This window comes from Camellia sinensis, chromosome 10 (genome assembly GCF_055761805.1).
Source record: "Camellia sinensis isolate YWXY chromosome 10, ASM5576180v1, whole genome shotgun sequence".
NCBI lineage: Eukaryota > Viridiplantae > Streptophyta > Magnoliopsida > Ericales > Theaceae > Camellia > Camellia sinensis.
The window spans coordinates 149,423,918-149,446,478 of record NC_138970.1 but is presented as its reverse complement, the minus strand read 5'-3'; the positions used below and the strand labels follow the sequence as shown (position 1 = coordinate 149,446,478).

The window sequence follows — 22,561 nt, the reverse complement described above, 5'->3', positions numbered from 1 at the left end:
CGCACTCCCTAAGTCGCCTCCTTGGTGCACCACCACAAGCTTCTACAACGGTCCGACATGACCCCGTAAACTGTCTGCTACATCGGTCCGACATGACCCCGTAAACTGTCCTGCTACATCGGTCCGACATGACCCCGTAAACTGTCTTCTCCAACGGTCCGACATGACCCCGTAAACTGTCTTCAACAACGGTCCGACATGACCCCGTAAACTGTCTGCTCCAACGGTCCGACATGACCCCATAAACTGTCTTCTACATCGGTCTGACACGACCACACAGTGTCTTCTACAACGGTCCGACATGACCCCGTAAACTGTCTGCTACAACGGTCCGACATGACCCCGTAAACTGTCTGCTACAACGGTCCGACACGACCATACCGTGTCTCCTATCCTGTTTTGTTTTTTATTTATCAGTTTATTTTTCTATTTTGTAACTCTCTTCAAACTCAAGTTGGTTAGTTCCTATCCTCCTTGAGTTTGAGGGGGGCTGTTAGTATATAATTGTTAATTAGTATATCATTGTTAGTTGAATAACTTTAGCTTTAGTATATACTTATTAATTGTATAGCTTTCGGTGGTAGTGGGTTTGTGGTATCCAATGCCTCAGATTTCTCTCTATAAATAGAGAGTTCATTCTCTTTATTACATACAATCAATATTCAATACAACATTTTAATACACAATTCTTTCTCTTTGATGGTGAGAGACAAGCATACAAAAAGCCCAATAATTATGGAAAAAAGTCTGATTTTTTATTTATTATTATAGGTATTACCGTTTCAAAAAATTTCAATTCATTTCATCCAAACGTCTAGTAACTGTAATTTAAACGTCTAATTCTAATATAGAATTCAGTACTTATTCGGCCGGTCTAATTGCGGGCACCATCGTTTGGTACAACTACCTCCACAATGCGCCACCTATGATAACCCTAACAACACTCTCTCGGATCGTCTTCTTCAACCTCTTAAACCGCCTCATCAATTTCATTCTTCAATTTCCATGGCGACTCACAAGCTCGCTTTGATCATCAAAAACCCTTCCAACGACTCCCAATTCCTTCTCCTAAAGCAATCTCCTCCTCCCAAATTCGACCACGATGAATACGATTCCTTCATCGATTCCGATCTCTGGGACTTGCCTTCCACGAAACTTAGTCCACTCGAAGGAGAGTCGAACCCGAGAATTGTTGTTGAAGGCGAAGAATCGTGTTCAGAGAGGCTTGAATTGTGTAAATTTGATCTCAATTTGGCCCTCAACCAGGTATTTCTAAACTCAATTGTGATCTCAAGTGCTTTTGTGTGAACTGTGGTTGCCATTGAATTTTATGAAATGCTTTTTGAATGTTATGATCAGTGGGTGGTGTGATTGTAGGTTTTGGAACAAGTGGGTTTTGGGACACCTAGTGGGGTTCAGTGGAAGCTCTGGAAGTGTGTGGAAGAACCTGAATTTGGACCGGGATTGCCTGTTCAGACTGTGTATGTTGTTGGAATATTGGGACCTGAAAATGGAGATTTACAAGGTTTGCTGCGATTAATGTTTGTGATATTTATTGGGTTTTGTAGTATCCTAGACCCTAAACCTTGGGTTTTTTTGATTAGTGTTTGAGATTATATAGGATGTCTGGTCTATCTTTTTTTTTTCAATAATTATTAATGTATCTCAATTTAATGAAGTAGAATTAATCAATCATAATCACAGTTACAAATAAACTCCCAAAGTGAGAGGGAGGGAGACCCCAAACAAATGCAAGGAATAATTTGAAAGTGTTTCCTGAAAATGGATTTATTTTTAGAATAGAAAACGAAAAGATACCAAATGCGTTCTTATAAATATATTCTATAAGAAAATTTAGGTTTACAGCTTGTAGGTACTTGTGTCTCAAGGCATGACTCTTGCTTAGGGGACCTTACCTTGGCACGCCACTCGGTGCTCACCACCACCACTCAGTGACTATTGTTTGGCACCATACACCTTGCCTCGCCTTGTCAAAGGCTCCAAGTCTGAAATGGCACTCTAGGCCAGAAGTAGGGCCTAGGGACCCCCTCAAGGTCGATGCCTCAGTCATGGGGCAACCCAAGATCCAATGAGGAATCACCAGGGATTGTGGATTGGCTCTAGAGAGGTCGTCGGAGTTGATTGCCTCACCCCTTTAGGGTGACCACATTTTGACTAGTTGTAGGCATGAGAAAGACCAAGTCATGTGATACTTTGGAAAGTGTGTCACACCTATGATCTATCCACTGCTATCTAGTAAGGTGTACCATGTATCACACCTACTCAGCATAACCCATGAGAGTGAGCTGGCTCCTATGTTCCCAACTCTCCTATGAAAAGGGGGTCTCTCCTTCATATGCAACAAGCAAGCCCATTCATGAGAACTCCTCCATATATCAGAGGTTCTCCTCCCTCACTGTCACTCTCACTATACTGTAAAGCTGCCTTAGCTTTCTCCCTTTCCATGTTTGGTGGTCTTGCGCCATCTTAATGCCTACCATAATTTCCAGAAGGGCACATGGTCTGCCCAAATCGCTTATGACCACCCATAAAATTATAATATGTTTATGAAGTAGGAGAATGCTATTTTTGTGATATGCAACATTGTTTTCTAAAATTAATCTTGTTTAATGTGCTATAACGATCCCAGTCATAGCTCCTAACTTTAACTAATTAGGTATGCACAATATAGATTTTCTAAACAACAGACAAAAGCAGGTGATTTTTATTACACCAGAAAAAAGAAGAGAGATATCACATATGCATTTTGTTTTCATTTGATTTGCTGATCACCTCAGTCATTTGGTTAGCCTTAACATATCATGGAATAAATTATTGGGCACCTATGATAATTTGCCACTCATGGAAAGTTTTTACATTTAATGTTGTGCTTGAATAGTTGGAATTATTGGGCACCATGCTCAAACGTTGCAGTGATGCTCATGTATGAATGTAGGATTTGTTACACAAAAACTTGTAGTTAACTCAACTGTTGTAGGATTTGTTGTGTAAACATTTTGTAGTTGACCGTACACCTTTTTTTTTCCTTTTCTTTTTTTGTTGCTTTAGCAAATTTTTTTAATTTTTCCTTTTTTATAATCAGCAATTTTGCTTTCATTCTGATTAGATTTGATTACAAAATTATCATTATACTTTCTTAATGTGATTATGAAAGCACCTTTCTGAGCTGCATTATCATGCTTGACAGCCCGAGCATTTTATTGTTGTTATAGCATCTTTTGCAAGGCTGATGTGATTAATGTTTTGTATAATGTATGCAGGGCTATGTAAATGGATGTCTCTCCAAAGTTGCCTAAGTTGTCTTCTTGAAGTGAAACCAAGTAGTGATCGTGTAGGACCTTTGGTTGTTATTGGTCTTGTAAATGACTCACTTCAACCTGCCAAGTGGAAAATCCCTCCCACCTTGAATTTCCAGGTTTTTTCCCCTTTTGGGTATGTTGTTCATATGGGTTGGACATGCTACATAAAGAATAAAGGAAGTTGAGTCCATCAATAAATAGGCATTAGGAAACTGAGAACCTGGCAATTTTTTTTCAAATAAGCTCAAAACTTATTGTGACCACTAAAATGACTCTAGTGATCTACTATCAAATCTGTGTGCGTGTGGGTGTGAAGTAGAAAACAAGAAGATGTTAATATATTGATTAAACATGAAAAATTAATCGCGCTGGAGGGAGCAATGCCCCATCTGGTCAACGCCTATTCCTTCTAGACTACACTGTAATAATGAACTCAATCAAGTGAAGTGAATTACATGTGAGCTAAAAAAAAAACTATTGAAACACTTATCTGTAGCTTGGTTACAGAGCTAAATCACAAGTTTTATAATGGGAATTCGCTTCCATTATTTTTATATCTTTTGTCTTTGGTAGTTTTTTTGCCATGTACAAACTACATAACAAGGGCAATTTGGAAATAGGTGAAGCATCTATATTCTATGTTAGTCATGTCAATGGGTCTAGGTTTGGGATATGGAGCGGTGAAGTTTCCCTGTTGAATGCAATCTGTCACATGTAGATGTTTATTACCTTTGTCCCTATGCTATTTAAGAAGAAAACTTGAGAACTTAGTTATTTAACTAGGTCCTTGGATGAGTTGGGTGGCTAGATTCATACCCATCCTGATGTGTATTCAAGTCCCTTTGAAATAACCTCTACATCATAAGATTTGGTTGAAACATCAATGCATTGAGTTCCACTACCCTGATTTTTCTGTTATTTGTTTACTTGCATTTTAGTGAATTAAAAAACTTTCACTGTTGTCTACTTGCATCATATTAATGTTTTGTAACAGAACTGTGACATATTTTGCATCTTTTAGGAGTACCCTCTTGGTGTTAAACTTGTACCTATGGGAAGCAGAACAGCAAAGCCCTTCCATACTACAAACTTGGTTGTATTTTCACCAGAGAGTGTTTCTGATGGCTTGACAGATAGCAGTTTTGTTTCTCATGGAGATGCATTGATAGTAGATCCAGGATGCCGGCTTGAATGCCACAAAGAGGTATAATATCAATTTGAACTGTTGCAATGTGGTTTTTGTTGGAAATTTTGGTTTTATAAGTTTATTTTGGGCTAACTTTGAGCCCAAATGTAAGTGGGGCCCACATGTCTTTTGAGGTGGGTCCAAGTGCCGCATGGCAAGTCACACAGTAAAGACGGTTTGTCAAAACCATTTATAGGTGAATGGGAAGTTGATGTCGTTTTCGGTTTTGTGAAATAGGAAGTTGAATAGTCAAATTTGGGTTACCTTGTTTTGGTTGTCCCACATATAAACAATAAGAGAACTTGTATAAGTATCAATCCCGCTAGGTAGCTCGAATAACTTGTCGTTTTGGCACTTTTTTTTTTTTTTTCCCTTCTTCCTTTCCGACTTTTCTATCTGTTTTCTCTCTGAAAGAGAGGAGGCAGGACAGAAGGAGAGAAGAGAGAGGAAGAGAGAAGAGGGGGGGAATAGAGAGAGAGAGAGAGAGAAGAGAGAGGGAGAACAGAGAGAGAGAGACAAGGGGGGAACAAAGAGAGAGAGAACCATCACCGTCGCAAACCCTCCACTCACTGGTGCCGCCATCACCGTTGCTCATCGCCATCGCCATCACTGTTGCAAACCCCTCCACCCACCGGCGCCGCCATCACCGTTGCCTATCGCGACCTTCTTCTGTGTGTATACACAGGTCTGTGTATACACACATCTGTTCCCCCTCTCTTCTTCTCTCTTCTCTCTGTTCCTTCTCTCTTTCTTTCCCTCTCTTCTTTTGTTGTCATCTTTCTGGATTGTATAAGCCTTTTTATTGGATATGATCATCGATGAAAGCCTTTGAAATCATTGGATTTATATTGATCGTCAATTGAGTTCCTCCTTTTTCTCTCTTCCTCCTTCTTTCTGTTCCTCCTTTATTTCTTCTCTCACCTCTCTGTTTCAGAGAGAAAAGAGGGGGAAAAAAAAAAGCCAAAACGGGGCCACTCAAGCCTCCAAAATTTCGAGCTACGAAGCAATTTTCTATGAGTATATAAGCTCTAGGTTGACATACTTGGGATGAGCCTCAAGGGGCACCCCAAGTTTTGTAAGGAAGGGAGTTATGGACAAAGTGGGTTTGACCCAAATCCACCACACGCGTGCCGCCGTTCGCCGAGTCGGGCGTGGGTGCGGGTTAGGTCCTACCTTTAATTTTTTGGACAAAATTCATTTAAATTTTTGTAAATTCTTGCAGGAAAATTTAAATTTCCAAATGAATTGATTGAAATTTTTGTGCGAAAATTCGAAATTCAATTTTTTTGTCTAAATCAGTGCCTCTCCGGTCACCTTCTTTCATCTTTTCTGGCGGTTCAAATTCACACTTGTTCGGAGGGGTTTTCTGCCCTTACGAACATGTACCACATGTAATTTGAGAGAATACAAAGCTTGAGTGATGAGTATGATATCATCACCGTTTATATTAATCAATCAACTATTACAAAAGGAAATCCTAAGGCGCTGATTAAGGAATTACCTTTTATGTTGATTGATTGATTAAGGAATCACAATCAATCGATCAATCGATTAATCAATCAACCAACCAATCAATCACAATCTAATCTAAATAAAGAAACAAGAAAATATTCTAACACTCCCCCTCAAACTGGTGTGAAGATATCTCGTATGCACAACTTACTTCGAATGTCATGAAATGGTTTACTCCCAACTCCTTTGGTGAGGATGTCTGCAAGTTGTTTGCCTGACTTCACAAAAGGAGTACATATCATGCCGCTGATGAGTTTCTCCTTGATAAAGTGACGATCAATCTCAACATGCTTTGTCTTGTCATGTTGAACAGGATTGTGAGCTATGTTGATGGCGGCCTTATTGTCACAATATAGTCGCATAGAGTCTGTCTAGCCCATCCCCAGATCACTCAACAATAGTCTGATGCACAAGAGTTCACACACACCTTGTGCCATAACTCTAAGCTCAGCTTCTGCACTCGATCTAGTCACCACATTCTATTTCTTACTCCAAGTAACAAGATTGCCGCCCACAAAGGTACAATATCCTGATATAGATCTCCTATTAGCTATTGACCCTGCCTAATTAGCATTTGTATAGGTTTCCACTCTGAGGTGATCATGTTTGGAAAAGTAAAGGCCCTTTCCAGGAGAAGATTTCAAGTACCTTAGAATTCTCATAACAACCTCTAAGTGAATTTGATGAGGAACATATATAAACTGACTAACCATACTGACAGCAATAGCAATATCAGGACGAGAGTGAGATAAGTAAATGAGCTTACCCACTAATTGCTGATAACTCCCCTTATCAATAGCTCTTCCTCCTTCATTATTACAAAGTTTTTGATTAGGTTCCAGTGGGGTATCACAGGCCTTACATCCAAGCATCTCTGTTTCCTTCAAAAGGTCAAGAACATATTTCCTTTGTGAGATGAAAATCCCATCCATGGAGCTAGCAACTTCGATTTCCAAAAAATATTTCAAGTTTTCCAAGTCTTTGATTTCAAACTCACTAGCTAAATCTTTCTTCAACAGGGGTATTTCCCCACTATTATCGCTTGTAAGCATTATGTTATCCACATAAACAATGAGAGCAGTAGTCTTACTACGTGAGGAATGTTTCACAAAGAAAGTGTAATCTGCCTGACTCTGTTTGAAACCATATTTAAGCATAGCCCAAGTGAATCTCTTAAACCAAGCCCTTTGAGACTGTTTGAGACCATATAATGACTTTCGAAGTCTGCATACTTTACTCTCTGTCTGATGATCCTCAAGACCAGGAGGAATGTCCATATATACCTTTTCTTCTAGATCACCATGTAAGAAAGCATTCTTTACATCAAACTGATGAAGTGACCAATCTAAATTAGCTGCTAGAGAGAGAAGTATTTTGACTGAATTCATCTTGGCCACTGGTACAAAAGTCTCCTGATAGTCTACTATATAAGTTTGAGTGAAGCCTTTTGCCACAAGTCGAGCCTTGTAACGCTCAATAGAACCATCTGCTTTGTGCTTCACAGTATACACCCATTTGCATCCCACCGGTCGTTTGCCCTTAGGTAACTCAGTTAATTCCCAAGTGCCATTCTTACAAAGTGCTTTCATTTTCTTAATCACTGCAAGTTTTCATTCAGAGGTAGCAAGAGCTTTCTGAAAATGGTTAGAAATACTAATAGAGGAAATGTTTGACACAAAGGCTCTATAAGAGGAAGACAAATGAGAGTAGGACACAAAGTTTGAGATAAGATGTTGAGTACAAGATCTCACACCCTTTCTCTTGGCAATAGGAATATCAAGATCAGTAGTGTCATCAGTAGACTCAAGAGAAACAACAGGTTGACTTTTATCAGAAGCAAGAGATGGCGGTGGGTGAGCAAAAGTGTCTCTTGTATCCAAGTAACTTTTTGTCTATCTTTATCCCTGACATAAACTTGCCCTTCCTTGTCCTTGGTGGCATTGGATTTTATAGTCCCAGTAACAGGTGGTGCAGGAACAGCTGGTTCCACCATAGGAGCAACAGGGACAACAGGAATTTCTTCACAACAAGGCTCCCCCTGAAGGGATGACTAGGATTGGGACTCAAAAAAGGTGACATCCATGGACACAAACCACTTACGAGAAGGAGGGCGATAACACTTATACCCCTTTTGAGTAGGCGAGTATCTGAAGAAAGCACACTTGGGAGAGAGAGGGTCCAACTTACCACGAGTAGGAGAATGGTTGTGGACAAAACAGACACAGCCAAATATTTGAAGGGAATGGAAAACAAAGACTCTGAACCTAGAAGGACTTGAAATGGAGCTTTTTTTTACAAAACCTGGGTAGGAAGACGATTAATGAAATAGGCTGCAGTGAGAACGGCCTCGCCCCAATAGGATCGAAGCACACTCATAGAAAAACACATGCAACGAGCCATATCAAGAAGAATTGATTTTTTCGTTCTGCAACCCCATTTTGTTGAGGGGTATTGGTGCAAGATACCTGATGTATAATGCCATGAGTGAAAAAATAGCTCTTTAATCCCGAATCGATGTATTCAGCCCCATTATCAGAACGTAAGATTTTGACAATTGCCCTAAACTGAGTACAAATCATTTTATGAAAATTTTGAAACTGAGAAAACCTCACTTTTTTCTTTCATGAGATACAGCTAAATAGTACGAGAAAAATCATCGATAAAGGTAACAAACCATCTATGGCCTTGTAAAGACATAACACGAGATGGACCCCGCACATCAGAATGTATTAAAGAAAAAGGAGCTAAACTTTCATTAAGACTTGGAGCAAAAGAAGCTCGGTGTTGTTTTCCAAGTTAAGAAGCCTCACAAAGAAACTCAGACATATTATTGTTTGTAAAAACAGACGGAAATAATTGCCTAAGTAAATGAAAAGAATGATATCCAAGACGCTGATGCCACGACCATAAATCCTCTTTGGTGGTTGGGAACTGGATGGAATGATGAGCAGTCTTGTTCTGTTGATCCAAGAAATAGAGACCATTTTTTGCATTACTACTGCCAATCGTCCTCCTCGTGACAAGGTCCTGAAAAAGACAATGATTAGGAAAAAATGTCACACTACAGTTCAAATCCTTAGTAATACGACTCAAGGATAGAAGATTAACAGAAAAATTGGGAACGTAGAGCACTGAAGACAGAAGTAAGGTAGGGGTGACATGAATTAAACCTTTTTCAGAGATAAAAGAAACAGTACCATCTACAATCCTAACTTTGTCTGGACCTGAAGAGGGCTTATATGCTGAGAAAAGGTTAGAAGACCCAGACATATGATCTGAGGCACCAGGATCAATAATCCATAACAAAGACTTATGGGAAAGAAAAGCACTAGGAGAAGAGGCTAAGTTACTTGAGCGGGCAAACGGCGAGGAAAATGCACTAGGAGCAGTAGAAGACTGGCGGACCAGCAAATGACGTAGAACATCCTCAAGCTCAAGAGAAGTCATACTAGATAAACTATCAGAAGTCGGACCAACTAAAGTGGAAGTAGAATCAAGGGTGTCAACGGCACTAGATTGATAGGCTCGTGGATTAGAGCCACGTCCTCTTGACTGGCCTAATTGACCGCTTCTAGTACCAGACCGATCACCCCAACTCCCTGATGGAGCCCCATCAAGCTTCCAATACGTCTCACGAGTATGTCGCGGCTTGCGGCAGTAATCACAGAATATAGTATCCTTTCCTGAATGATGGAAAATAGGTAGTGACAAACCAGCCCCATCTCGAGAAGAAGCAGAAAGTAATGCTGAATGGTCTCCAGTAGCCGCTGGTAATATAGCAGAACGACGACTCTCCTCATTCTATACATATGCAAAAGCCTCTTAAAGCGATGGAAGAACATCCATGCCAATGACACGACTCCAGACCAGATCAAACTCCACATTGAGGCTTTTCGGAAACTTGAAGACCCTTTCCTGTGCAAAAAACTTCTGGTAACCAACTAAGCCAACTGTACAGTCAGGCTTGTAATCTGGGAGATGATCTAAGCGTTTCCAACCATTAGTCAAAATGGTGTAATACTGAAGAACTGTCTGCTCCCCTTGTACTGAGCGCTTTGAGAAAAATTTCCTTTTTGAGAATATGTAGCAGCGACTGCTTCCTAAATGTCCTGAGCAATATCCATGGATAAGTAGCCTTCATCAATCTCAAGAACTATGGAATGAATGAGCCACCCCATAATTAAAGAGTTGGTAATCTCCCATTGGTCATAGCCAGGATCCGTAATACCTGGTGCTTGAACTCTCCCATTAACATATCCCATCTTCCCCCTTACTCTTCAGAAAAAGTGTTAGGCACTGAGACCATGAAAGGTAATTATGACCATTAATTAGAGTGGTGGTGGTTTTGAGGCTGGGGTTTAGGTTCTCAGATGTAGTAATCATAACTGGACTGGAGCTCTCCCCTTTAGATGGGTGAGAAGTAGTGGTAGATTCACTAGTTACGTCAGCCAAAAGAACTTTACAATCTTAACCCAAAAAACTTTGCACGAATCACAAGAATGGAAAGAGGAATGGAATGGGCTGAAATAAGCAAAATCACATACATACCACTCTGGGAGCATAACAATCAGATTAATGGGTCATCTATGGATCCAAAAAATAAATCAAAAACGGGAAAATGAACCTCCAATCAAAATAAGTGATGAATTGTGTTCAAGAAGTAGAGGGAAATAAACTCGGGGCAACAGATGATGGGCAGCCCTCAAACACTTATTCACAGGAGCCGAAATACACAAAGAGAGGCTAGGACAGCCCTCACAAGGGTCGACTAGGCCAGAGGGGCCTTCTGCTGAAGCCGAAACTGTGAGAATAATATTAGTATAGTATATATTATGTGAATATTGTTTCCTATTTAGGATTGGTTTAGGTTTATTCTTTTCTATTTAGGATTGGTTTAGGTTTATTCTTGTTTCCTATTTAGGATTAGGTTTAAAATTGCTATATATCAGATGTACACATTGTATTTAAACACAACTGAATATAGAGATTCATTTAGAATTCTTACTTGGTATCAGAGCTTGGTTCGAAACCCTAATCTGAAGGATTCGAAACCCTAGCAGCCAACACGAATCTCTCTCTGGTTTTGATCTCTGATTTAATTGAGTTCTTTGTTCCTTTCTTCGTTTGGTTCGTTCGTCTGATTCGAAGTCGACTTGAAGTTGACCTATCTAGTTCATCTTCTCTTTCTTGTCTAGTTCATCATTGGGTTTGGTTAGCTTGGGTCATCTACTTCGATTCGATCAATCGTTTGCTCCCTCTCGTTTGGTTCGTCTGATTCATCATTGGGTCATCTGCTTCGATCCTCTGATTCGTCTGGCTCGTACGACTTATCTGAGTTCGCGACCCATCTGTTTCATACTTACGACATCTCTCTCTCTCATTGACTCTGGTTGGTGATCTCTCTGTCTCTCTCTGGTTCTTTGGTCTGAAGTTGCAAAGGTCCTTTGATTGTCACAAGATCTCTGTATGGAGCTCGGTTTTCTCGTACTGAGTATTGATCGAGAGTACCACTGGTGTTTTCCCACTCAATGATCTGATATTCTGGTTATTTTGTTTTCACCCACCAGTTCTCAAGTTATTTCCCTTCGACCCCTAGTTGGCCATTTTGTTCTGTTTTAGGTTTACTAGAATTCAACCTCTCAGATTTCTGGTTATTACGATGTTTCTGGCTTCTGATGAGTGTGCCTTTTGCCATCAGAGGGGTTATTGGAAGTATCATTGTTCCAAGAAGGGATATCTGTTTGCCTCGTCTTCTCAGCAGTTTCCGATCCAGTTTTGCGCCTTTCCTCCGAATATTTTTCAGCCTCCCGCCAGTTCTACTGCATCTGTTCCAGTTCTTGATCCTGACTTGGCTTCCTTGATTGCTTAGATTAGTCAGTTTCAGCATATACTGTTTGTATCCCAGCCATCCTCGTCTGTCTCCATTGGCTTTTTCTCTTCATTCAAGTTTGCTTGGGTCTTCTTTAGGTATTTCTTCGTTTGTTTGGATTTTTGATTCTGGTGCCTCTTATCATATGATTCCTCATCTCTCATTACTTCATAATTGTACTCCACCTCCCATTCTTATTACTGTTAATACTGCTAATGGATCTAGTATGTCTGTTATATCTGTTGGGTCTATCCTATAGTCTGCTATGTCTGCTGTCTTTATTCCATCAGTCTTATATGTTCCTCAGTTATCTGTCAGCTTATTGTCAATCAATCAGCTTGATGCCTCTAGTTTTGATATTATCTTTTCTTCTTCTATCTGTTCTGTGTAGGATCGGATGTCTAAGCAGCAGATTAGGACTGGTCATAGAGTTTGAGACCTCTATGTGGTGGAAAGCTTACATCTGCCTATGGCAGCTTCTTTGACTACCTTTTCCTCTTTTCAGTTAGATTCTCTATCTAGTCCTTTCTACTTGTGGCATTCTAGATTAGGGCATTTGTCTGCTGATCGCTTACGGTCTTTAGCTCAGTCTTGTATATTGGGTAAAGTTTCTCCTAGTGAGCTTACTGAATGTCGAGGGTGTAAACTTGCCAAAATGACAGCCTAACCTTTTCATAAATGTACTTCTATATCTGATACACCATTTTCTTTAGTTCATACTGATGTTTGGGGCCCTTTTCCTGTTCTCAGCAAAGTGGATTCTGCATACTATTCGTCTTTTGTTGATGACTGTACCTGTTACACTTAGGTTTATCTTATGACTCATAAGTTTGACTTTTACCAGATATACCGTACTTTCAAGTTTATGGTCACTACACATTTTGGGTCTATTATTAAATTGTCACAGTCTGACTTGGGCGGGGAATGCTTTAAAACTAAATTCTGTGAATAGTTGGCCAAATTGAGTGCCATTCACCAAACTTCTTGTACTGATACACCTGTCCAAAATGGTCGAGCTGAGCGTAAACACCGTCATCTCCTTGAGACAGCTAGGTCTCTTCTTCTCTCTACCTTTGTTTCGGCTCTGTTTTGGGGTGAGGCAGTTCTTACTGCTGCTTTTCTTCTCAACCGTATGCCTACGCCCCTTCTTTTTGGTCGGTCTCCTTATGAGACTCGATTTTCTCAACTTCCTAATTACTTCCTCCTTCGTGTGTTTGGGTCTGCTTGTTTTATCATTTTACCACGTAAAGATAGGACCAAACTTAGTACCCGGTCTGTCCTATGTGTCTTTTTGGGTTATAGTCTCACTTAGAAATGTTATCGCAGTTATGACCCTGTTTCCCATCGCCTTTTTGTCTCCCGCCATGTTGCCTTTCTCGAACGTTTACCTTACTTTCAGCTTCCTCCTCTCACCGCCCTAGTTTCCAAAGAGGATTTGGTTCATATTGATCCGTTTCCTTCTGAGGTCCTGTCTAATGAGTACATCTCCACAGTTCCTCCTAAGCTTGTTCCATCTTCTCCTCCTGCTTCACCTCTGGCTGCTTCTCCTCAGTTGGTTTCTTCTCCTCCTTTGTTGTTAGTTTATTCTCATCGTAAGGCTCCTCGTCCACCGGTTGTCTCTGCCCCTGCTGCTGAACCTCTTGCTTCTGACGACTCTGATCTTGCTGCACACCGATATCCTACTCGAGCGCATCATCCTCCAAATAGGTTGGGTTGGTCTAATGCATGTTTTTTAGCTTCTTATCGTACTTTTTTGTTTGTTATTCACTTTTTTTTCAGAACCTCAGTCTTACAAGGAGGCTTGTCAGGATCCTCATTGGGTTCAAGCTATAGAGGATGAGTTGCCTACTTTACAGAAAACTAGTACTTGGGAGTTGGTTCCTTTACCTGCTGGTAAGAATCTGGTTGGTTGCAAATGAGTTTACAAAGTCAAGACTCATTCTGATGGTTCTCTTGAGCGTTACAAAGCTCGTCTGGTTGTCAAAGGTTTCTCACAGGAGTATGGTATTGATTATGAGGAGACCTTTGCTCCTGTTGCCAAGATGACTACTGTCCATACTTTGATCTCTGTCGCTGTTGTTCGTTCTTGGCCTCTATATTGGATGGATGTTAAGAATATTTTTCTTAATGGCCATCTCACTGAGGAGGTTTACATGTGTTCTCCTCCTGGCCTTTACGATTTCTCTGGACAAGTTTGTCGCCTTCGGCGTGCTCCGTATTGTTTGAAGTAGTCTCCTCATGCTTGGTATGATCACTTTTAGACTGCTGTTATGAGCTTGGGTTTCATCTTTGTGCCTAAGACTCTGCTTTATTTCTTCTTCACACCTCTGTTGGATTTGTTACGTTATTACTGTATGTGGATGATATGATTATCACTGGTTTTGACTCTTCTGCTATATCTGAGATCAAGAAGCATCTTTTCCGCACCTTTGAAATGAAGGATCTAGGCCCCTTGCGGTATTTTCTTGATATTGAAGTAGTTTCTTCTCCCAAGGGATACTTTCTCTCTCAGTCCAAGTATGCCAATGAGGTTATTATTCTTCTGGATGATTCTACTGTATATAGAGAGCTCGTGGGTTGCTTAGTCTGTCTGACGGTTACTTGTCCTGATCTTGCCTATGTTGTTCATGTGGTTAACCAGTTTGTCTCTGCTCCGTACTCCACAAATTGGGCTGCATTGGTTCGGATTCTTCGCTATCTCCAAGGTACTATATTTCAGGGTTTACTATTGTCCTCTACTTCCTCTCTGGATTTGGTAGCCTATGTTGATTTCGATTGGGCTGGTGATGTTACTGATCACAAATCCACGTCTTGTTTTTGTATGTTTCTTGGCGATTCCTTGATCTCTTGGAAAAGCAAGAGTTGTTGCTCACTCTATTACCGAAGCTGAGTATCGTGCTATGGCTCATGCTACTGCTGAAGTTGTTTGGCTTCGTTGTCTTCTCTCTGACTTGGGCATCCCTCAGTCTTCTCCAACCTCCCTCTATTGTGACAACCGCAGTGCTATTCAGATTGCACATAATATTATCTTCCATGAGCGGATCAAACACATTGAGATTGATTGTCACTTTGTTCGTCAACATCTGCAGTCTGGCTCTATCTCGCTTCCTTTCGTCTCTTAGGCTCTACAGCTTGCTGACTTCTTTATTAAGACTCACACCACTGCTCGGTTTCAGTTTCTTCTTGGCAAACTCTTAGTGTTTTCTGCCCAAACACATTGAGTTTGAGTCTGGGTGTGAAAATAATGTTAGTATAGTATATATTATGTGAATATTGTTTCTTATTTGGAATTAGTTTAGGTTTATTCTTGTTTCCTATTTAAGATTAGGTCTAGAATTGCTATATATATCAGATGTACACATTGTATTTAAATACAACTGAATATAGAGATTTATTCAGAATTCTTACTCAGCGCTGTGGGACCTTGACTGGTTCTGACAGAGACTCAGGGACCAGCGGTGGAGGATGGGTGGTGATAGGTGATGGCTGGTTGGTGGCATTGGCTGTATGGATGACGGTTTTTAGGGTTTGGCTCTGATACCATGTAATTTGAGAGAATACAAAGCTTGAGTGATGATTATGATATCATCACCTTTTATATTAATCAATCAACTATTACAGAAGGAAGCCCTAAGGCATTAATTAAGGAATTACCTTTTATATTAATTGATTGATTAAGGAATCACAATCAATCAATCAATTAATCAATCAATCAATCAATCAATTAATCAATCACAATCTAATCTAAAAAAGGAAGTAAGGAAATATTCTAATACCACAATGCCTATAAATACAAACCTTTTCTAGTAGATTCATTCATCCATTTTTCCTTCCCTTTTTTCTTTCTTTCTTGCATCGTTTCTTTAAATTAGTTTATAGAAATTTAGAGAGTGTAGAACTCAGGTTCTGGTTTGCAAGACAGATTGTTTGTAGTGCTACTACAATTTGTGAGAGTGATCATTGTATCTTGGGAGGTAGACACCCATAATCCGTGAGCACTTATGCAGCAGCAATTCTGTCTTAAGGACAAAGTGTCACACACTCGACTTGATCGACATTTTTCTGTTCTGATTTCTGATACAAGAATAATTTTGTAAGACATTTATTTTTGTTGTTTCAGTTTTGTTATTTACATAGAAGATTGTTCCAACAGTTTTGACGCCTTTCTTCTTTCGGAATCATCTTTGGCAAGGACAAAAAACTTACTACCTGAACCCTTGGCATGTAACGGGTGTTGGAGTAGATTCTTTTTGAAATTATTTTGGATACCATGATAATTATGTTTACAATAACAAGCTCAAGTTTCATTGCAATGGAAATGCTCACTAAACCTCAGAACCAGTTACAGCTGTTATGTATCAAAACCTTATTGATACCCTGCATCAGAGTGTGCAGCTTAAAACCTTAATGATCAGGGTTTAGTTTTAGACTCCTAGGCAGAAGACTCAGAGTGCTGAGTTAGATTTTTTGTAATGATTTTAAGTTCATTTAAACTTCAAAAGCTACATTCTTATGCTCAAGATGAAAACACTAACGTCATTTGTTGAGGCATACGTTTATTATCTGTGCCCCCAGTTCTCCTTCCCCACATGGGGGACGTCAAGAGCAGACTACTTCAAGATGTCATGTTAAAATATGGAAGAATGTCTAGAAGAGTTAGAAAGAGCTTTTTTCCCCCCCTTAAAAAGATATCTTCTTTTTCATTTCTGTCATCTTTTTGATATATATTTTATAATTTGAATTTTTTTTATTGTTTTATGTGCTTATGGAAATGATTGCAAAAAGCTTATTAATCCTGTTCGATGAATAGTTTCTTCCTTACGTGACACGTACACACTATTCTTTCTTTTCCCCTCAACTTCTCATGGTTTTGGCTTCCTATTGTTCATGGAATTGCACCTTGCTTGTACATGGGTCTGCTGCACTGTCAATCATGCTGCCGGAAATGGGCTAAAATTTATTATTAATACAATTTTGACATTTGTTTTTTCGTGATTAACATTTGATAATTTAATCCATCATCAACTTAGACTGAAATTAATTCTCACTATATCTTTTTCTCACTTTTTGTGACATTTCATTGCATACAATCAGCTCGAGGAAATAATTGCTGCTTTGCCAAGAAAGTTAGTAGTCTTTGTTACCCATCACCATCATGATCACGTCGATGGTAAGTTATTGCAGAATTCAAACTGAAACAAACAGATTTTGCTTCAGCATACATTCATCGGTTAAATGTTTTTGAATAACAGATATCTGTTGATTTATCAAAAAGAAAAAAGTAAAAAATATCAGATATCTGTTGACAACAATAGTAGGCTACTCATTTATAGAAGTATCAGTTGAATTTTGCAATGAGATGGGAATAGTTGGTTGAACTGTGAAAACTCAGAAGTGGCCCTTGCTATGGATAATTTGACCATGAGACTCCTTGGATCATTGTTTGCAGTCTTTTAGACAAGGTCTTGGCCAGCAATGTGACGACCTAATAATGTCTATCTTCGATCCGTATTTCTGGCATGATGAAACAATACCACAACTCACAAGTAGCAATTTGAAAGCTTGTAAAGATCTTTAACAAAATTGAATATTAAGGAGACAACAGAGCCATATAAAAGAGAAAAAAAACTGAATCTAATGCACAGTGCATTATATCATAGTCTAAATGGTCAACACAAGTGCTATCTTGGTAGCTACTGTGATTTACACATCACTAGGATAACGAAATCCAATGCAATATATGTATAAAACAAGGTCTCCAGAGAGAGGCCAAGAAATAGTCATCATCCATTTCTCATCTTTAGCATCCCCCACTTTGGAAACCATCAAAATTACTTCTACATGACTACAAGCTTCAAATAAATAATTGAAGCCCTAATTTCTGAAATGAAGACACTTGAGAACTATACTGACGCTCCCTGGGAGTGTTTTTTGGTAGCAGAAAGTTTTACTTCCTGACTTTAAAGTCTTCCTTTGTTTCGTTGGATTGTCTTGGGCTATCTTGGTATGTTGATTTGGCTCAGTTTGCAAGATTATCATGTCTCAGATGAGACAACTATCCTCTTGGTTGGTCATGTATTGCTATATTATTGTATCAGGTCAAAACATCGAATAAATCCCACTGAGACTAGACCCCCAGGTCCCTAGTGAGATGAGACATCTGGATTCTTGCCTTGGTTGGCCAATAAGTTGAACCGTGCTGAAATTCGGTCCATTTACAGATAATTTGCTAAATGTTATATGCATTGTTTTACTTGAATCTTTCTTGTTCTTTCTTTCAATTAATGACAATATTTGAAGTTTTAGCAACAGTTACGTTGTTCCTTTCTATATATTTTAATCACTATGTATATTATTTTATTACTGATTTTACAACCAGAGTTTTTTAGCTGGATGTTCAAACTAGTGAGCTGGAAACGACTTTGGAAGTCGACATCATTTTGTCATAGAAAACACTGCTCAGACAGGATCAATGGGAAGACTTCTAAGATTGATCTACGGGGAAGGAAACATGTTTCATTTCACACAGGATTCAAACATGCTGATCCCCCATTCTCCAATACAGAGAAGAGGATATGCATATGTAATGTTATGAAAAAGTAATGAAAGGGTCAAGATGAAGACAGTACTGGCATATAAATTTTGAGTAAGAAAGTTAACTTGATGTTAATGAGGGAGAGAATGAGGAGGAAAGATACCTCGTAGTGACTCAATGTTTTTGGAGACCTTAGACTAAATATCAATATGACACCTTATCTAGTTAAACATTTGAAAAGTTGGGTCCTTCGACAATAATAATTTTTTAAAATTTTCTTGTGGGTGTTGGGCGACAACCTAAATGGCCTAATAGGTGAGCCACTCCTTAGATACCTTCTCTGTTCTGTTGAAATGCGGGATGTGAAGGAAATCAGATATTTATGGAGTTATCTTCCAATCCGTGAGCAGTAACAATGAAATCTTTGCTTCTTTTTTGAATCATGTGCATTATTATTTTTTTAATTGTTTTCCATTCTAACGAGCTGGATTCAGTGCTCCTCAAATCTGTTGTGTTTTTTCTGCTTAATTATTGTTGTACTTTGATCCATAGGTGCTTCATCTCTAATTATCTTCTTGTCTCAATTTTTTATATGAACAATGTGTTTGTTGTAAAATTAAGCAACAAATATGCATCAAATAATGCTATAAAACATGTATTCCTATATATTTTGTGAATTGTTTTGGCAACTAGAGTTGGCCATTGGCCTGCAAGGGCCTGTACTTATGGATGTGAGCTTACTATATAGGCCTGTACGACTTGGCACCATTTTAAGGCCCATCCTGTCTCGGCCCAGGCATGGGAAGAGTGCTTGAGGCTTGGCCCAAGAAATTTCATGTATACACATTGTTCATACATATATATACATAAGATAAATGCATATGTATATGCTCACATATACTTCTATTATTCCTTTTTCTTTGGAGGAAAAATATATAGTATCAGTTGTACAAGGAATAGAGTAGTGAGGCTTAAACCCCAAAACTTGTTACTTGACACAGCATACCAACACCATTTGGCAACCAAGTTTGTTTTGTCTTTTTTGAAATTTTAATTTTTTACTATGCAGTCTAGAGTGGACAAGCTTAGACCTGGTATATTTTTTGGGTCAGGCCTATAGCTAATAATTTAGGACTGATGTTGGGCTGGGCCAGCCTTGGGCTACTAAAAATTTCACTATTATTTAGCATAGACTCCACCCGAACCTGGCCTGGTTGAGCCCATGGCCACCCCTATCAGTAACAATATAGAGGCACATATTGAGTTATCGGTTTTAAGGTATTACTCTCCATCATTTGTGCAATATAGATTATAGATATTATTAAAGAATAAAGAGTAAAGACAAACTTGTGCATCTGACATATGGTGTCAGTTTGTTACACTAGCAAGTTGACTACCATGACTAGAAAGTAAATGTGATAACGAGACCGAAGTTTAGTGCTTAGTGAAGAATATGATCTTGATAGCCATGTATCGCCAATCAAATTCAGGCATCTACAAAGTCTTGCATATCATGTTATTTTTTGGTTAAATGCTCCTTGACTTCATTGGTTTCTATTAAAAATACGCATCGATAGGAATATACTTTTCTTGTGGTTCGATGTCTAATTTGTTGTATATGAAATTTTCTTTTTTCTCTCTCGTAGAAATTTTATCAACTACAACCTAATTACTATATATTTTTCTTATATTTATTGGATTTTCTCTTCTAAAACATTTGGATTTACTTGCTGTTTTACCTAACTGGTGCTAAATTGACTATGATCTTCTGTTTGATGGTTTGGTGTAGGTCTATCAGTCGTTCAGAAGAGCAATCCTGATGCTATACTTTTGGCTCATGAGAACACCATGGGTCGCATTCGAAAAGGTTACAATTTTCCTTTGTTTGACCTCCCTATTCCTTTGAGGCCTTTGCTTATTTTTTGTCTTGGGAAGGAATTTTGACCAAGGCCATGTATGCATAGCTATTTCTTTATTTTAAAAGTTTAACTCCCTTGGCATCTTAATTTTCCTTGTTGTCTACATATATATTTCAGATTTTGTTTATTTATTTATTGTTTTTTGGGTGGGGGGAGGTTGCAGGTTAGGGTGAAGACTTTTGTAAGGTTTAGGAAGTTAGTTTGTGAATGTGGAAAGACTCTAACACTGGTGTTTGGAGATTGCTTGGTCATGTTGTGATTATGACATTTGACTGGACTGTTTGAGAACAATAGCTAATATATTTTGAAGTTGGGGGTATTCATTAAAATATGCAAAATACTGTCACATGAACCACAAATCGATGACATAACTAAAAACAAGAAATAAAGTTCTGTGAGGGTGATCCAAAAATAGGGTCTTTTGCAGATGCGGTCCTAATCTTGTGTCACATCGTCAACAAGTGCTTTAATCCTTTCAGAAATCCAAAAGTGGTTGTCAAAATCAAAAGAAACCTGTGTTTTTAAATTTTAGTATGGTTTAGTGAAAAAATGAAATAAAAATGAAACTTGTTTGTTTCCCCTTAGTTTTCTTTGAAATCAAAAGTTTCTATTGATTTGTGTTATTGGGAACTGTGCTTTGATTGAAGCATGTTTGATGGCTGATCCTTGTAATAAATGGACTCACAAAATAAACACAAACAATGTGACTGACAGCTTCATGCAGTTAAAATAATTCATGGTGGCCCCTTGTATCAATAGATAATGACAAGCTGATGCAAAATTCTCGTCCTGATTAAAGATGAATTTTGGGATTTAAGGGTTGGAGATCTGCCATGTAGTTTAATTAACACCCTCACTGCAGATTTTAGGGATAAATGGCATCTGATAAATTTGCCTCATAATTTAGTGGGTGGCAATACTGATCTTCAGTATAATGTGTTAGCATTCTTCTGCTGAAATAATTTCCTTCTTTATTTGTCGAAACATCTCTACCAGGTTTCTAATTTCTGAGCATATTGAGATGTTTTTGGCTTTCTGTCCTGGGGTTCAAGATGTAAATTGCTGTTTGACTGGAGGTCTTGTTAGCCTCCCTTTTTAATGGCATCTTTGTACCCAAGACTTTATGTAAGGAAGCGTGCTTCATGGTGATCGCTGCTTGGGACAAAGTACTTACGGTCTGTCACTGGATCAGCAGGAAGTGAACTTTTCCATAGAAATGTAGATGTGCTAAGGGAATCTATCAATGGCGAATCAACATATACTGTCTTCTTTGTCATTTCTCCTTCCTCCATGGTATTCTGTGTGGCATAATCTAGTACTGACACTCTGTTATGTCATTCATGGACTATGGCAATATTGTGAGAACATGGTCGATGAATGTATGACTGAGGAAAGAATGCACATTTGCAGAAGTGATGCCCATTTATTATTCTGATGGAGAGTATATAGAAAGGAAGCAAAATTTATGTGAAAAATATGTGTTTTGAGTTGAGAACCTAGTGCTCGGAGTCGGAACTTGATCTCTGGTCTTTGCTAGTTATATGGCTTTAATCTTAGTGGCAGTCTGGGGCAGCCAGATTTGGTTTGTTCAGCTGTCAATTTTTGTGGCTATTGTGTAAATTTTTGTGTCCTCTTGTACCTGTTATGTCAATATAGAGCTTGAACCGTTCTTCTTATTATGATAAACATACTTTTTCAACCTGTGACCAATGTTGAGTATGCAATTTTGTTTCCACATGAACATCTCAAAGTCTTTTCACAGCAACTAAAGGAAATACAATCCTTGACTGACACACTCAATATTGTTAGTAAACTGCTAAAACATTTTTAACTGAAGTATTCTTTATAAAATAATGAACAGTTGAAAATTATCTGATCTGTTCTAAATGGACTTGGTATATTGTATGCTTTCTGTTGTTAAAATAACAACTAAAATTTTGTGATTAAATTAAGGGTAAATTACAATAAACCCCCCTGAACTATGATCTTTTTTCACTTTGCCCCCAAAAGTTTAAAACTCAACACTTTACCTCCTTGATGTTATGTCTTGTGACACTTAACCAATTCCGTTAGTAAACCGTTAGAAACTTGGATGGAAACATGCCATGTGATTGGCACATGACAAACTAAATTAAATTTTGGGACTAAACTGCCCTTATTTTATTTTCTCATAGCCAAACAGGACCTATATATTATGCATATGGGTATGTACTCTGCAAA

The 22,561-nt window shown here is 38.7% G+C and overlaps 1 protein-coding gene across 2 annotated transcripts in view; it reads left to right on the top strand.

Moving 5' to 3' along the window:
* Positions 1 to 697: 697 nt before the first annotated feature.
* LOC114275427 (Metallo-hydrolase/oxidoreductase superfamily protein) overlaps positions 698 to 22,561 on the top strand; it is a 39,252-nt gene continuing 17,388 nt past the window's right edge. For both annotated transcript variants that reach the window (XM_028217466.2, XM_082892590.1), the window contains exons 1-6: positions 698 to 1,266; positions 1,378 to 1,525; positions 3,282 to 3,436; positions 4,342 to 4,524; positions 16,982 to 17,057; positions 20,212 to 20,289. In XM_028217466.2, coding sequence (XP_028073267.2) covers positions 1,006 to 1,266; positions 1,378 to 1,525; positions 3,282 to 3,436; positions 4,342 to 4,524; positions 16,982 to 17,057; positions 20,212 to 20,289 — 901 coding nt within the window. In that variant the 5' untranslated portion in view covers positions 698 to 1,005. The remainder of the gene's footprint in view (positions 1,267 to 1,377; positions 1,526 to 3,281; positions 3,437 to 4,341; positions 4,525 to 16,981; positions 17,058 to 20,211; positions 20,290 to 22,561) is intronic.